Below are 15,698 nucleotides of genomic sequence, written 5' to 3' on the forward strand. Positions count from 1 at the left end.
TTAGTATCTCCAGCACCAGCCGCAGTTTGATTATCATCATATGCCGCCTGGCCTCCATTTAAGCATGTTTCAGGCCGACTGTGGAGAGGTTTGACCGGTCCGATCATCAGATTGGCCGTTGCCGTGTGAATGGGATTAACATTAACATGGAGACTGACTCACTTTTGGAGCCAGCCTCAAGTGGAAGTTTGAGGAACTGCAGTTTTTGGTACTTTGGCATTGGCTTCACTTCACAGCCATGGAGTTAAAATGAAACCAATGAATGTATAAAGAATGGACAGCATATGCATGATGTCTTTTCTGGTTCCACGTCCGTTATATTCTTTTAATTACAAAAACCTTAAAATACTCCTTCTCCCTCTCTATATTTCCCACACGTCCAAAGATGCACAGCTCTTGGCATTTAATAACCAATAATAATTGTTACTAATAACCTAGTATCCAGAGGCAGTAGCTCAGTCCATAGAGACTTGGCTTGAGAACCGGAGGGGGTGGCCGGTTCAAGTCCAGTATGGATGAAAGTATGGAGGGTGGCACTCTGGGTGGCTGCCCATCACTCAGCCGTCCAGAGCTTGAGCTTGATCCCTTGAGGGATCAATAAAGTATCTATTCCAGGGATGTCCAAAGTACAGCCCGCGGTCAGATTTCATGCCGCCCAAAGCTTCATTTTTACAATATATTATTTATGGTCTGCAAGGATTGTCTGATACTGTATGGCTGGAAGATTTGACTTTTTTTTAGTTGACATAATGAAGCATTTGAACCTCTAAGGACATATATCTGTAGATGTGACACAAAATATTACTTTCTGGATGATTTGGTGAAAAACAAGAGAAAGATATGATACGTTTTAAACTTAAACGCTAACAGACTTTGCATTACATGAACACGAGGTTCAGATTTGTATCAACTTCATGCGAGTTTAACGTATTTCAAACAGTTTATTCTTTGTTTTCTGACTCCGGATGTGAAAAAAAAGGAAGAACTGTTTTTTTTTTTTTAGATTTGTTCACGCCTGATTGGCTTAAATTTGGTGACATTGTCATTTAAAATAAAAAAAAGATAATTGTGAGAATGAAAATAAATTTTAATTGGTGATTTTTTTTTACATTATTAAAATGTTAGTATCTTCACATTGTCAGATCTGTCACTCTTTAAAACAAGTTTGGACACCCCTGATCTATTCTAGTCTATAAATAAGTTAAAGGGTGAAATAAAAGTTTAGTAAAGTGAATATAAAAGTTATTATAGGCCAGGCTTAAAGTGTGATGAAAGATTAATTACATGTGGGTGTGTGATCCATGTTCTGTTTGTCTCTCGGTCATGGGGGTCCTTTTGTTCTGGAAAAAAAAGTTTGAAGACCCCTGAATTAAAATGTTTAGTGCAGAAAACACAAGATGCATGCAGATCCTGGCACGAATAGACGATCTCTGACGGATCCGTGGGAGGAAAGGAAAGGGAGGGGCGGAAACCGAGAGCGTGTGCTGCATGACTCACGAGCTGCTGCTGCGAGGAAAAGTAGATCCGCGGACACAGACGCACTTTAAAGCCGCTCACAGCGCTTCACTTTCAGCCTTTAAGTTAAAGTCAAGGCGGTGTGCGCTCGTTTTCTCCACCGACACCTGGAAACTTGAATTTTTTTTTAGTTGTAGACTTGTTTTTTTGTTTTTTATTCTAAAGGATTGTGACAACGCTTCAGCTGCGCCCAGGTAAGAGCTCAACAGCTGTGACAAGACAAACTGTTAAAGTCTTTACCTGGAAGTTCAAACCTTGGACATGTGGTTTAACTCCCTTTATAAAGTCAGACTGTGTAAGTTCAGGATGCTGGAGGAGTTGTTGGTGTGTTTGTCTTCAGAGGTTTGGACAAAGAGAGTGTGAGCTGCTGCTGCAGCTGCTGCTGGGAACAATGGTGGAAAAAGGTGTTGACCGGTTTAAATAAATCATGTCCAACAATCATGGACAAGAAGCTCGGTCAGAAGACGTGATTTAAGACATGTCACTGAGGTTTGTGGTCGTTTATTGTCTTTTGTGTTTGTTTCCAACAGGTCAGCAAAATAACCAGCACTAACCATGAACAGTAAGTCCACCTTAAATCAGTTTTAATTAAGTTTTTCTGACACATTTGATTCTTGCAGGTAATTTTTAAATGTATATTTATGTATTTAAAGTTTAGAGGTAGTTTGACTTTGACTTCATCGACTCAGTTTGAGCTGCAGCTCCTTTAGTAGTTTAACTATTTTATTAAAATGACATTTTATGATTTCAGGTCCTCGTATGAGACTTTGCTGCTTTTCTTAGTCTCACATTGTAGTGAAATGAGTATTTTGCAGTGCACTGCAGTGCTGCATTTAAAGTCAAGTTTAGAGGTTTTACTTTATAGACTCAATTTGAGCTGCAACAATAAGTAGATAAACTATTTTATTTAAAAAAAAAAAATCATTTTTATGATTCCAGGTTCTCGTATGTGAGACTTTGCTGCTTTTTTTTTTGGTCTTTATATTGAAGTAAAATGAAAGTTTATGGGGTTTTGAAGTGTTGATGGACGTCACCAGACGAGGACATAAGATAGACTATCACGATGCCACGCTGGGGAACTTGTATAGACAAGGTGGATGAGAAATTACTCATAAAAAATAAATAAAAAGTCCTGAATTCATGCTGTTGAATGAAGGACCTGTGGTACCGCTCCTTCTTTCCATGGTGGGAGTAGCAGCAGTCTCTCTGTGGCTGAAGGAGCTGTTTAAGGTCTGATACAGTGACGGTGAGACTTTATTTGTACAGCACAAAGTGCTTCACACAATAAAAACCTCCCACTCGCCTTTTTAGAAATCAAAACACCGACTGAGGAAACCTATCCTATCATTTGCAGTGAGGGTAATGAACATAATCTTTAGTTTCACTGCTTCAGCGATAGATGTTTTCACACACAGTTGATCGGCTGTGCAGAGGCTCGGTCCTGCTACTATCCAAGTAGAGGTTCAAATGCATCACACATGATGTATCGTCATGGATTAACCTATTGGGCAGCGTTAAAACTGGCTCCACCTCCATCAGATACAACAGCATACACGTCGGTAATGAGAAATCGCACGTCATCAAATGTCTTCTATTGTGGGATAATGGATAAGAAGATGACATAACGTTAAATTTCCAGTAGTATGACCAAAGAAAAGCAGGAAAATCTCACATCAAGAGCTTTGTACCGATGAATGTTTAAAAATACGCAGATTCATTTTGTGACGATTGATTAATCGACTTATTGCTGCCTTGATCAGACTGTATACTCCTTCTTGTCAGACTCTTAATCCTATTTATCCTGTTGCTACTTTAAACCTGTTTTGTGTGTGTAACTGCAGCTGTAACTCTCAAATTTCCCCTTCGGAGGATCAATAAAGTACTCTAATCTAATAATCTACTGGAAAAAAGTATTGACACTTTGACCTGAGTATAAGATCTGAGTATTTTTGTTGTTCTCTGACTAAGACGTTGCATCACAGAGGAATAAGAGGGTGGCAGGTTTTGTTTCAGCCCCGGCCCTTTTTAATAATCAGATTACTGTGTCACAACACTTAATATTCCCTCCTCAGCCAGCAGCTATGCAGTTACACAAGTCTCTTCCAGCAGACTGAGCCCTGCGACATTTCTAACATGCTTTTTCACCTCCCAGCTTCAGACACGCTGTCCTCGTACACAAGCGCAGCCGTGACAGATGGTGAGTGCACTGTTGTCTTTATTATATAAATGTATTCACTCTGCTTCCAGCTAACAGCAGGGTATATGATCGGATATCATAACCTTTTTATAGTCCGGTCCTCATGTCACTCTTGTGTGTTCTTCAGCAGCAGGGATGAGACTTTCTACGCTTAAACCAACGCAGGCGGCCACCACCATGAGTCAGGGTAACTCCAACACGTTTTTGGTTTCTATTTTTCTTTCTCACTGGCACACAAACCGGTCTCCTCTTGACACGGTTTACTTCCTCTCAGATCCCGTGCAGCACATCAACCCTCGTAACCTTTTTTTTCTCCTCGCCTGTTACCTGACACCGCTACAGCTTCTTTTATTTGCTCTTTCCTGCAGTGGTAACGACAGCAGCAGCAACAACACCACCCACAGGTCCAGACTCCGCAGTCATTGCAGGTAACTGTTCATCCTCTTCGTTTAAAATGTCCCTCAAAGCTGCATCTTTTTTATTTTTATTTTTTTAATGATATTCTGCTTGACTTTTCCAGTGGTCATTGTTCTCATCCTGCTGACGGTAGCTGCTTTGAGCTTCCTGCTTTACCGGTATCTCTGCCACAACAAGGGCGACTACAGGACGACGGGGGAGCTGGCTCCGGGAGAGGACCCCGACGAGGAGCACGGCAACCAGGCTACGAACGAAAAGAAGGAATACTTCATATGAAGGAGTGTGTGTGTGTGGGGGGAGGTCTGTGGATGACCGAGAAGAACTGTTTTTCATTTTTTGTGTGTTTTGTTTTTTGAGGGAAGGCCGCTACTTTGCTGCACAGGGTGCAGAGAAGAATAAAAAAAAGATTTTTGTCATGAAGAATTACGCAGAGGCGCACAGGCAATACCAAAGATAAGACGGTTACAGTCAAAGAGTGCATAGTGATGGATGAGGAGCAGGTGATGAGACAGGTGTGTTAAGATTAGCAGAGCGAGGCGTCAAAACAGGTGTTGGTTTTTTTTTTGGTTTAATGTCACAGCGAGACGTGATCGGTAAATGCTCGGCAACAATCAAAATGTAAGAATATAGCTCGTCTGCTACGTTTATTTATCACTTTAGTGTTTGTAATATGTTATTTCATTCAGATATACCGTGTAAACAATGTACTTGATGTGTTGTGGGGCTTTTATATCGAGTTGCTTTTTAAAGTCCGCTTTTCTACGCAGTTCTTTTTATAAGATAGTCAAAGATAGTGTCATCTTATTTTTTAAATACAGAACAGCTGAACTTTTATTTGCTGTACCCGGTTCTGTTTTTGTATAATTCATTGCCACAAACCGTTACTGATGTGACGACTTCCTCATTTTGAGATAAATATGGAAGACAATAAAAACTTGTTTGGGGACTGGTGGCTCACAGTGGTGTACGGTGCTTTTTTTGAAATGGGTGACGTCAATAAAAGACGTTTTCGAGCACGTGGCTGCACGTAACAGTTTGTTTGGTACACCGAGCTACATCCAGTGTAGTCCTACGCAACAGCCCGGCACTAAATCCCGCCGTCAGGAAGCTTCCGATCAGTTTTTGTTGACGCCGTTTGAGAGTCGATTAGCTGACAAAAATATTATAGGCGTGATTCATTTCGGTACAATTTTCAAATGATTGTTTTTATAGATGTGGCTCAAAAACCTGAAACTGTCAGCAAAAACTGAATTTGATGAGCTCCACCGAGGCGAGGGTTTATCGCGGGCTGTTGGATCGAAATAAACTGGCAACCCGAGGTGCGATGCTAGGTGATTTTCTTTCTTTTGACAAAAATACACATCCATATTTGACTCAATACCTTTATATCAAAGTGAGAAATGGGTTGAGATTCCTGGTTCTTTCATACAGTACGCATACTGACTTAATGTTGGCGATCTCTGACAGAAAAAAATCTTTTAGCGATAGAAGTATATGAAGGCCAAGTCAAGTAGAAACCACTCAAACAAATCAGTTTACCTGTGATGCAGTCTGGTGGTGGGGGGAAAAAAAAGACAACATTTAAGCTATAAACACAACAATAACCAAACCCCCAGACAAACCCTGCCCTCTTCTAATACATCATACAAGTGAATCAAATTAAAAACAAACATGCAGCAATTCAAATTTCCAAAATAACCTTTATTCTAAACTTACATTTTAAATTTTAAGTTTAGTATAAAAAAGTTAAGTGCACCTAAGTTCCTTTTTTTTTTCTCAAAGTATTCCATCTTTGACACTCATCTCCTTTAGTAATCTTAAAAGATAGAATGTGTACCAAAGCCTATCACATCACTTTAGTACATACATCTATTTTTACAAAATATTGTAAAGAGAATCCCTGAACTATAAATGTCCATAATCCTTCAACAAAGGGTAATCCATTTGCTGGCTGTGGTTGGCATAGCATCTACTGGTCAGCTGTAGTTTACAGTACTTCATATTGCTGGGACGAAGCCACCATTATGCTGCTTTTACAAACAATCAGAGCAGAGATGGAATTAAAAAAAGAAAAGAAAACATTTGTTTGAATCATATTTTAAAAGCTTTGATAGCTGTGGCCTCCTCTTCCCTACAGCAAAGGCTGTATGAAACGTGAGAATAACTGAATACTGAGCCATATTTTCTTTGTTTAAAAACACAACAGCCATGTCTGGTGTTAGTAGATTTGTGTGTGTGTGTGTGCTGCTGAGAAGAAGAAGGTTCATCACTCGAACGTAGCACGTTTCCAGACAGCTGCTCTTTCTGAATTAATTTTTTTTCTGCTGAAACCACTCGGGTCTCGGTCGACAGCAACTGCGTGTTCTGTTTTTCTGGCGGCCACAGCTGTTAAAACTTGATATGGTTAGGTCGGATACCCAGTGACACATTGACGCTACCAGACACCAAAAAAAAAGAAGAATATCTACAAGTATACGTTTATGGCATCTCTACCGACTTACCTAGTTTCAGATACCTTAAGTTTGCAAGATAACGTATTATGTAAAGATTCTAAAGAACTAAAAAAAATCTTTTAATTCTATTACGCTGACAGTGATATAGCCTCATTGCAATGTTTGCATACACTTTCAGGCTACCGAACAACACGACACACCTTGACGTTACTTTTCTAGACTCCATGAATTTTACCATCTAAAAAAAAAAAAAAAAAAGTTTAAAAATCTCACAGCTTTCTTTTAAAAAGTCATGAAAACAAAATAATAAAAACATTAAAAAAAAAGAGAGTGTAGCCCCTTGTCTGCAACCACTCGGATTTGCTTAGCAGTGCATCTCAGATAAAAAGTGTTGACTCAAATTTGTACATAGCAAAAAGGTGCAAAAGTATGCAACGACTTAAAATATGCGATCGACTCACGTAAAGTGACATTAACACATTGACTAACATGTCGAGACTGGAGGTCTAGGTACCAACAATCTCAAGAAATCGATGATATGTTTGCTTTTAAATTGTGACCTTTTTTTGTTGTTTTTTTTTTTAATTTTTCAAAGTCACAACCAAACATAAGTGCATTGTAGACCAAATCTTTGGTACAACCAGCATCATTGGTTATACTAAAAACAAAATTTATTAGCCTAACTACTCATGTAGATCACCTCGATGCAGGAAAAAAAAAAGGAATGAAAGAAAACAGAAACACTGAAATATTTAATAAAGTCGTCTCCTCGACATTTGAAAAATGTTGCCTAAAAACTAATGCTATCACAAAGGTGACATTTATTCTACAGTGAATAAATACTTTACCAAATTATACTGTGTAGAAAGACAAAAAAGGGAAACAATCTTTAAATCTGCACAATAAAACATTTAGTGTATAAATTCTGGGTATCCGACTGTGAAATAGAAACAGGAGACAAAAAAACAAAACAAAAAGCTAAAATGTTACACCAACCACCCCTTGCCGTTCAACTTACTATTTGGATTTACTTTAATTTCTTTCCTTTAAGTTTACTGAAGTTAATTTGCTTTAAATTAGGGCTATCCCCAGTGCTCTTTGGCACTTGACTATGTTCATCTACAAGTTGCCCAACAAGGTACAGTAAACCACTTTGGATATTGCATGAAATCTTTTTTCTTTTTCTTGAATTATTTGCTTTTTAAATTTATTTAGATTTACAAGTGATTTAAATATAACGATCTGTCGGATAAAGACAGCTCACTGTGCAACAAATTCGCCGCGGTATTTTGGATATTGTGCAAAGGACAAGACAATTCTAGCTAAAAGCATCCGAGATGCTTGGTTCTTTTCTTCTTTTTTTTTTCCTGTATAGTAGAGATGTAATTTCTCATGATCATCATACTGATATTTACATGGAACTATTACACATCTATTAATTTAAACTACACTAAAAGTTTTCAAAAAAAAGACAAGTGGAGATTTTCTTTTTCTTTTTTCTTTTTTTTTTTTGCGCTTTCACTGCAACTTTGTAACTGCATTTCACTTTCACCATAAAGCAGCTAAACTATAGAATGCGGGTCGGATATTTCAACAATTCATTTACGTAGCTTTACAGGTATACAAGAACATCTCGATGTAAATTGTGATCCGTCTGATCGAAGGAGACCAGGTCTCTTAAAACAAATACAGATGCCTGCAAGAGGCCCAATCTGGAATGACCAAAGAGGGTTAGACCCGATGACGAATCGTGGAATGAATTCTACGACGTTTAAAAATTTGCATTTGTCCTCTCCAGGCAATGGCATTCATCATTTGATCTCTAGGTCAGAAGTGGAGTACTGTACCTTTCACAAGGGCTCTAAAATATTACATTCCGTTAGGTGATATCAGTATTGTGGCATGGCCAAGCAGCCTGAAGAGGGAGGCGTATGGGATGGGGGAAGAAGAACTGGGGCATCATTTAGGATGGGGGACACGGTTTAGGCATGAGGGAGGAGTCGTGGACTTGCTGTTACCAGATGGTATAACCTCCACTGGATCCACCCAGAAAGAAGTTGTTCTTGCGCTGTGTCATTACAACGTTGGCACTCTGCATGGCAGCCAGCTGAGCTGCGTTGGGGGGATGTCCAGGAGGTGGGGGCTGGAGACGGAAGAGAGACAAGCATTGGTAGAGAACTTTGGACTTCATATGTTCTTAGAAATCACTGGGTGGATACTCACTGGGATGGAAACACTGCTGCCTGCTGTGAAGCGAGCACCAGCATCAAAGCCGCCCTCCACCATCACTGTTGAACCAGGGTGGTACATGGCTCCCATGGGATAGTAAGCCATGGGGACATTCTGGCCCACTGGGCCAACAGACATGTGTGGCTGCATGGGCATGAACACCTGAGCACCAGGGTAGGGAGAGGACATCTGAGGCAACTGACCAGGCACCTGAGGTGGAAGCACATATCTGGGCTGGTATATCTGCAGACAGAGAGAGAGACGACAAACATAAAACACATTTAAAAACAGTTCACTGTGAGTATTAAATGTGTTGTCACGTGACATATAAATGTAGTAGTTACCTCAGAATATGCAGGTGGTGTGTCTGTGTAAGGAGGTGCCTGAGGAGACATTTGCATAGCAGGAGGGTATACAGGTGCAGTGCTCTGCTGAGGGTACACAGCCTGCTGTGGATATGAACCTGCAAGACAACAGTTCACTTTAGTCTCAACAGTGACTGACAAAGAACAGTTGTGAAATGATTCAGCTGTAAACAACAACGGGAATTTTAGAGGTCAGACGTTTCTCAGAAACGATTAAAAAAGATAAAGATGTGATGTTTGCTGCAGAGGTACAGCAACAATATTGCCACATTTTGTAGCAGTAATAGAAAATGTTTTCATATTATAAAATGGACATCAGAGACCATGATGGAGAGAGCCCCTAAGGTAAAACTTGTTTTATAGATAGATAGATAGATAGATAGATAGATAGATAGATAGATAGATAGATAGATAGATTTTATTAATCCCCAAAGGGAAATAAGGTTGTCATAGCAGCCTGGTATGTTTGAATACAGTAAAAATACAATAGAATAAAATACTGAGGTAGAAAAAAAATAATAAAAATAAAAACACAGGATGGGACACTTAAAAAACACAAGATGATAAGGTGCAGTGTCAAGATGATGGTATTGTTTCTTGGTTTAATCACACGTCCGCTACTCTCCTCATCATAACTACTCCACTACCTACTCATCCTCTACTAATAATAAAATACGTCGCACGATAACACAGTGCGCGGCTGAGACATTTTCTTAGGTTACGGTTGCACATAAATCCAAAAGATTTAAGTTTAAGTTGGTGATATTAGATATTTTTATGAACTAGGGTTTAAAATTTGACAAAATGTCTGATTTAAAAAACAAAATTTTTTAAAAATAAAAATAAAAACAGAAGACAAGATAATAACAGCATAAATATAAAGTACATGAAACAGAATAAAGAATTGTGACTTATTTACAGAAATGCAGCAGCAGGTAAACAAGTAATTAGTCTATAATTTTATTAGTAAAATGCAGAAAATTATTTTGGATTCTTGATTCTGAATCAACATTATTAACACTATTAATCATCTGAGTAATTAAAAAAACAAAAATCTGGTTAAATCTTTTAAAAAACGTGATTTTTTTTTTTGGTTTTGTATTTTAAAACGTGTTTTATACCATCCGACACGTGATGGAGGGTTAATTACTTTTATCTGACGGTGATTAGATCGATCGATCGATCTTTGGATTAATTAACAATAATAATGAGAATAACCGTTAGCCTGTGTAGCCTCGCGGCTAACAACAAAAGATCTGAAAATGTTCAAATCAGCCTCGGGTTGAAATAATAATAATAAAATATATAATCCACATATCAGCAGACTCGTGCTTACACGCACGACAACAACACGATAAATGATTAAAACGATCGATCACGGAACCAAAACAGAAACCTTTAAAAATCAGTGTTTGGGTGAAGCTAGCTGTAAAATGTGAGCTGCTCGCTAAAGCTGCGGCGGATTAAATGTGAATATAAAAGCTGACAGCGAGTCCGAGCGTTTATTAGAAACATCTTTGGTGTTTTTCAGAGTGAATCCGGCGGCTGAACTCGGCGTGTTTGCTCCGCTGAGTCCACCTCGGGCTCCGTGTATTGTCATGTACGTAGCTTCAGAGATGGCCACAGCGGCGGCAGCGCTTCACTTTCTAACGGCCGCGTCGTGAAACACGGACAGCTGGCTCACCGCGCCGACCTGCTCCGGACAAATACCTTTGTTGTTCATTGTTCTGGACCGGTCCGGAGCCTTGGAGGAGTCTGAGATCAGAAGCGGGGAGCTCTGCGTTGTCTTGTCACGGCCTTTATTTAACAGGAGCTTACGGCTTTCAAACACGATCATTCACTTCCTTGTTTTTCAGCTTCTTGTTGTTGTGGAAGTGGTGACGTCAGCCGTTCCGACGCACGCACGCACGCAAACCTATGCCGTGCGTGCGTGCGTGCGTGCGTGCGCGCGCCACCTACCGTTAGAAAGACACGTTCAAGAGTGAATGAAGGTGAAAAAAAAAATCAATTCAATGTGATTTAATGTGATTTAATTTGATTTAATTTGATCGTTTCACTCATTATTATGAGAAATAACTAAGGATGAATATTCAACAGGTGTTTACTGTCAATAATAATACAAAACAAGCTGAAATACAGAGAAATAACTAGTTAACTATAGCTAGATAAATATTACTAGACAATCCAATTATACTAATTAAGGTTCAGTTCCATTTATTGCTATTGACTATTGTGACTTTTTGTTTTGATTGCAGTGAGGCAGCATATTACATATATTATATATCACATTTATACAATATTCTTTCTTTTTGCACATTATATTCACATATTTATATTCATAGTATATTATTTATGGTATGTATAGCTTGTATAGTCAAGTATTTATTATGCATATATTGTACATATACTATGTATCATATCTTATCTGTGTATATATATCTAAAATGAGATCATAACCTTTGAAATGAAGACACTGTACCTTTCAAGTATACAGATATGCATCTGATCTAAAGTTCAGTTACAGTATATGATAATGCATAACCTGAGATGCCATCAATCAACTGATCATCAGAGATTTTGCCATACTGTTTGTACTGTGGTAACTTTACCTTTAACAGCTCTGAATCTATTTGGCTGATATGATTTTTGCATCAGTGTGATGAACTGTGTGATTTGATTTGCCAGGTACTTACTGTAATGTGCCTTATTTGCCAAACGTTAACGTTTCTATAAGTCTTGCAATATTAAATGTTATATATATATATATATATTATATATATACTATATTATATATATATATATATATAATATATATATATATATTATATATATTATAGCGGCAGTTGGGGCGGGGGGGTCGGTGCCTTGCTCAAGGAACCTCGGCAGTGCCCAGGAGGTGAACCTGGCAGCTCTCCAGCTACCAGTCCACCGTCCATATTTTTGGTCCATGGGGACTTGAACCGGCCCTCTGTCCCAAGCCAGTCCCTATGGACTGAGCTACTGAGCTTCTATTATATAATATATATATATATATTATATATATATATATATATATATATATATATATATTTATACTACTTGACTATACAAGCTATACATACCATTAAATATATACTTATATATAAATATGTGAATCTAATGTGCAAAAAAAGAAATATTGTATAAATTGATATATAATATGTAATATGTGCCTCACTGCAATCAAAACAAAAGTCACCAATATCAATAGCAATAATGGAACTGAACTTTAATTAGTTAATGGATGTCAAATATGGTTTCTAGTTCTTAGTTAACTAGTTATTTCTCTTTTTTCAGCTTGTTTTGATTATTATTGACAGTAAACACCTGTTGAATATTATCCTTAGTTATTTCTCATATAATGAGTGAAACGATCAAAAATCAAATTAAATCACATTAATCACATTGAATTGATTTTTTTTTTTCACTTCATTCACTCATTGAACGTGTCTTTCTAACGGTAGGTGGCGCGCGCCACGCCACGCACGCACGACGCACGGCATAGGTTTGCGTGCTGTGCGTGCGTCGGAACGGCTGACGTCACCACTTCCACAACAACAAGAAGCTGAAAACAAGGAAGTGAATGATCGTGTTGAAAGCCGTAAGCTCCTGTTAAATAAAGGCGTGACAGACAACGCAGAGCTCCCCCTTTGATCTCAGACTCCTCTCAGGCTCCGGACCGGTCCAGAACAATGAACAACAAAGGTATTTGTCCGGAGCAGGTTCGGCGCGGTGAGCCAGCTGTCCGGGTTTCACGACGCGGCCGTTAGAAAGTGAAGCGCTGCCGCCGCTTGTGGCCATCTCTGGAAGCTACGTACCTGACAATACACGGAGCCCGAGGTGGACTCAGCGGAGCAAACACGCCGAGTTCAGCCGACCGGATTCCCTCTGAAAACACCAAAGATGTTTCTAATAAACGCTCGACTCGCTGTCAGCTTTATATTCACATTTAATCCGCCGCAGCTTTAGCGAGCAGCTCACATTTTACAGTAGCTTCACCCAAACACTGATTTTTAAAGGTTTCTGTTTTGGTTCCGTGATCGATCGTTTTAATCTTTATCGTGTTGTTTCGTGCGTGTAAGCACGAGTCTGCTGATATGTGGATTATATATTTTATTATTATTTTTTAACCCGAGGCTGATTTGAACATTTTCAGATCTTTTGTTGTTAGCCGCGAGGCTACACAGGCTAACGGTTATTCATTTTTTGTTAATTAATCCAAAGATCGATCGATCGATCTAATCACCGTCAGATAAAAGTAATTACCCTCCATCACGTGTCGGATGGTATAAAACACGTTTTAAAATACAAAAAAAAAAAAAAAAAAAATCACGTTTTTACAAAGATTTAACCATTTTTGTTTTTTTAATTACTCAGATGATTAATAGTGTTAATAATGTTGATTCAGAATCAAGAATCCAAAATAATTTTCTGCATTTTACTAATAAAATTATAGACTAATTACTGTTTATGCTGCTGCATTTCTGTAAATAAGTCACAATTCTTATTCTGTTTCATGTACTTTATATTTATGTGTTATTATCTTGTCTTCTGTTTTATTTTTATTTTAAAAAATTGTTTTTTGTTGTTTTAAATCAGACATTTTGTCAAATTTTACAACCCTAGTCATAAAAAATATCTATATCACCAACTTAAACTTAAATCTTTTGGATTTATGTGCAACGTAACCTAGAACATGTCTCAGCGCCATTTTATCTTTTACTTTATATTTTCTATATATATTATTATTATTATTATTATATATATACGTTATTAACAATAACAATACCATCATCTTGACACTGACCATTTCCTCTTGTGTTTTTTAAGTGTCCCATCCTGTGTTTTATTTTTATTATTTTTTTCTACTCAGTATTTTTTTCTATTGTATTTTTACTGTATTCAAACATACCAGGCTGCTATGACAACCTTTTTCCCTTTGGGGATTAATAAATCTATCTATCTATCTATCTATCTATCTATCTATCTATCTATCATCTATCTATCATCTAACAACAAGTTTACCTTGGGGCTCTCTCCATCATGGTCTCTGATGTCCATTTTATTTAAAACATTTTCATTACTGCTACAAATGGCAATATTGTTGCTGTACCTCTGCAGCAAACCTCATCTTTATCTTTTTAATCGTTTCGAGAAACGTCTGCCCTCTAATCCCGTTGTTGTTTCAGCTGACTATTTCACACTGTTCTTTGTCGTCCTGTTGAGACTAAGTGAACTGTTGTCTTGCGGTTCATATCCCCCGCAGGTGTGTCCCTCAGCCGAGCCTGCACCTGTATACCCCCTGCTGCGTTCTCCGGCACCGCCTTACACAGACACACCACCTGTCTATGAGGTACTACTCTTCTATTTGTCAGTGACACACATTTTCTCCGTGCTGTTTTTAATGTGTTTTTTTGTTTGTCGTCTCTCCTTCTGTTGCAGATTTTCCCCAGCCAGATTGTGCTTCCCCTCAGGTGCCTGGTCCTTCACGATGTCTCTCCCTACCCTGGTGCTCCAGGTGTTCTGCCCATGCAGCCACACATGTCTGTTGGCCCAGTGGGCAGCCTGTCCCATGGCTTCTTCCCCATGGGAGCCTGTACCACCCTGGTTCAACCAGTATGGTGGGGCGGCTTTGATGCTGGTGCTCGCTTCAGCAGCAGCGTGTTTCCATCGTGAGTATCCTTCCCGGCCCCATTTCTAAGAACATTAAATCCAAAGTTTCTACCAATGCTTGTCCTCTTCCGTCTCCAGCCCCCCCTCTGGACTCCCCCCAACGCAGCTCAGCTGGCTGCCTGCGCGTGCCAATTGTAATGCCGCCGCGAACAACTTCTTTCTGGGTGGCCAGTGTGGGTTATACCATCTGGTCAGCAGTCCGTTCGACCCTCTCCTATGCCTCCCCAAACCGTGTCCCCCCTCCCCCTGCTTGCCCTTCTTCTTTCCCCTCATCGCCCCTCTTCCGGCTGCTTTGCCGGCCCCTTGCTCCTCCCTCCCGGCTGTCCTCCTTTTCCGGCTTGTGCCCGGTCCCGTCCTCCCCTTTGGCCCTCGCGCTCTGCGCATGCCTGCTGCTGGCGCGGCCCCCTGCCCTTTTTCCCGTCGTCGCGCCTTTCCTTTCCCCTTCGTCCTGGGTCTCCCTCTTTGGTCTTCCCGTTGGGCTCTTGCGGCTCCTGTCTTTGTTTCCGCGTGGTCTTCGGCTCCGCGGCTCCCTTTCCCTGCGCTTTTTGTCTAGTACCGTGTCCTGCCTTGTTGCCCTCCCGCGCCCTTCTCTGTTTCGTGTTTCTGTTTGCCCGTGCCTGCCGTTCCCCGTGCCCGTGGCCCGCGCCCCCCCCCCCGCCCCCCGCCCCCCGCCCTTCCTGTTTTTTTTGCCCCTTTCGGTCGTTTCCCTTCCTCGCGTTTCTGTTTGTCCTCCGTCTGCTGCTCCTGCCGCCCTTCTTTCTCTTCCCTGCCCCCCCCCCCGCCGCCCGCCCCGCTTGGTGTTTTCGCTCGCCTTTTTTTGTTTGCCCCTCT

The 15,698-nt window shown here is 39.9% G+C and overlaps 3 protein-coding genes across 3 annotated transcripts; 2 read left to right on the plus strand and 1 right to left on the minus strand.

The window, feature by feature from the left end:
- Window positions 1-1,437: 1,437 nt before the first annotated feature.
- On the plus strand, window positions 1,438-5,086 carry LOC104919902 (cell adhesion molecule 2-like). The gene is made up of 6 exons (XM_010732021.3): window positions 1,438-1,709; window positions 2,046-2,077; window positions 3,668-3,712; window positions 3,840-3,899; window positions 4,081-4,140; window positions 4,233-5,086. The coding sequence occupies exons 2-6, from the start codon at window positions 2,071-2,073 to the stop codon at window positions 4,403-4,405; spliced, it is 345 nt and encodes a 114-aa protein (XP_010730323.2). The 5' UTR covers window positions 1,438-1,709; window positions 2,046-2,070; the 3' UTR covers window positions 4,406-5,086.
- A 411-nt stretch (window positions 5,087-5,497) lies between these two features.
- dazap2 (DAZ associated protein 2) lies at window positions 5,498-11,058 on the minus strand. Its single transcript, XM_010732019.3, has 4 exons — window positions 10,887-11,058; window positions 9,156-9,274; window positions 8,806-9,054; window positions 5,498-8,725 (listed from the first exon to the last, which is right to left on the minus strand). Exons 1-4 carry the CDS (start codon window positions 11,011-11,013, stop codon window positions 8,597-8,599), a joined length of 624 nt encoding a protein of 207 aa, XP_010730321.1. The 5' UTR covers window positions 11,014-11,058; the 3' UTR covers window positions 5,498-8,596.
- A 1,828-nt stretch (window positions 11,059-12,886) lies between these two features.
- Window positions 12,887-14,870, plus strand: LOC113747721 (DAZ-associated protein 2-like). Its single transcript, XM_027288548.1, has 3 exons — window positions 12,887-12,916; window positions 14,461-14,547; window positions 14,637-14,870. Exons 1-3 carry the CDS (start codon window positions 12,887-12,889, stop codon window positions 14,868-14,870), a joined length of 351 nt encoding a protein of 116 aa, XP_027144349.1.
- Window positions 14,871-15,698: the final 828 nt, after the last annotated feature.

This window comes from Larimichthys crocea, chromosome XV, assembly GCF_000972845.2.
Source record: "Larimichthys crocea isolate SSNF chromosome XV, L_crocea_2.0, whole genome shotgun sequence".
NCBI lineage: Eukaryota > Metazoa > Chordata > Actinopteri > Sciaenidae > Larimichthys > Larimichthys crocea.

Bases quoted from the DNA above. Each gene is read 5' to 3' on its own strand.
- LOC104919902 (XM_010732021.3), top strand. The intron at 3,713-3,839 runs GTGAGTGCACTG...TGTGTTCTTCAG, and splicing joins AAGCGCAGCCGTGACAGATG to CAGCAGGGATGAGACTTTCT. The intron at 4,141-4,232 runs GTAACTGTTCAT...TGACTTTTCCAG, and splicing joins AGACTCCGCAGTCATTGCAG to TGGTCATTGTTCTCATCCTG.
- dazap2 (XM_010732019.3), bottom strand. From the start codon at position 11,013: ATGATCGTGTTTGAAAGCCGTAAGCTCCTGTTAAATAAAGGCCGTGAC. The intron at 9,055-9,155 runs GTAACTACTACA...CTCTGTCTGCAG, and splicing joins CACCACCTGCATATTCTGAG to ATATACCAGCCCAGATATGT. The intron at 8,726-8,805 runs GTGAGTATCCAC...TTCCGTCTCCAG, and splicing joins GCAGCAGTGTTTCCATCCCA to CCCCCACCTCCTGGACATCC.
- LOC113747721 (XM_027288548.1), top strand. From the start codon at position 12,887: ATGAACAACAAAGGTATTTGTCCGGAGCAG. The intron at 12,917-14,460 runs GTTCGGCGCGGT...TATCCCCCGCAG, and splicing joins AAGGTATTTGTCCGGAGCAG to GTGTGTCCCTCAGCCGAGCC. The intron at 14,548-14,636 runs GTACTACTCTTC...CTTCTGTTGCAG, and splicing joins ACACACCACCTGTCTATGAG to ATTTTCCCCAGCCAGATTGT.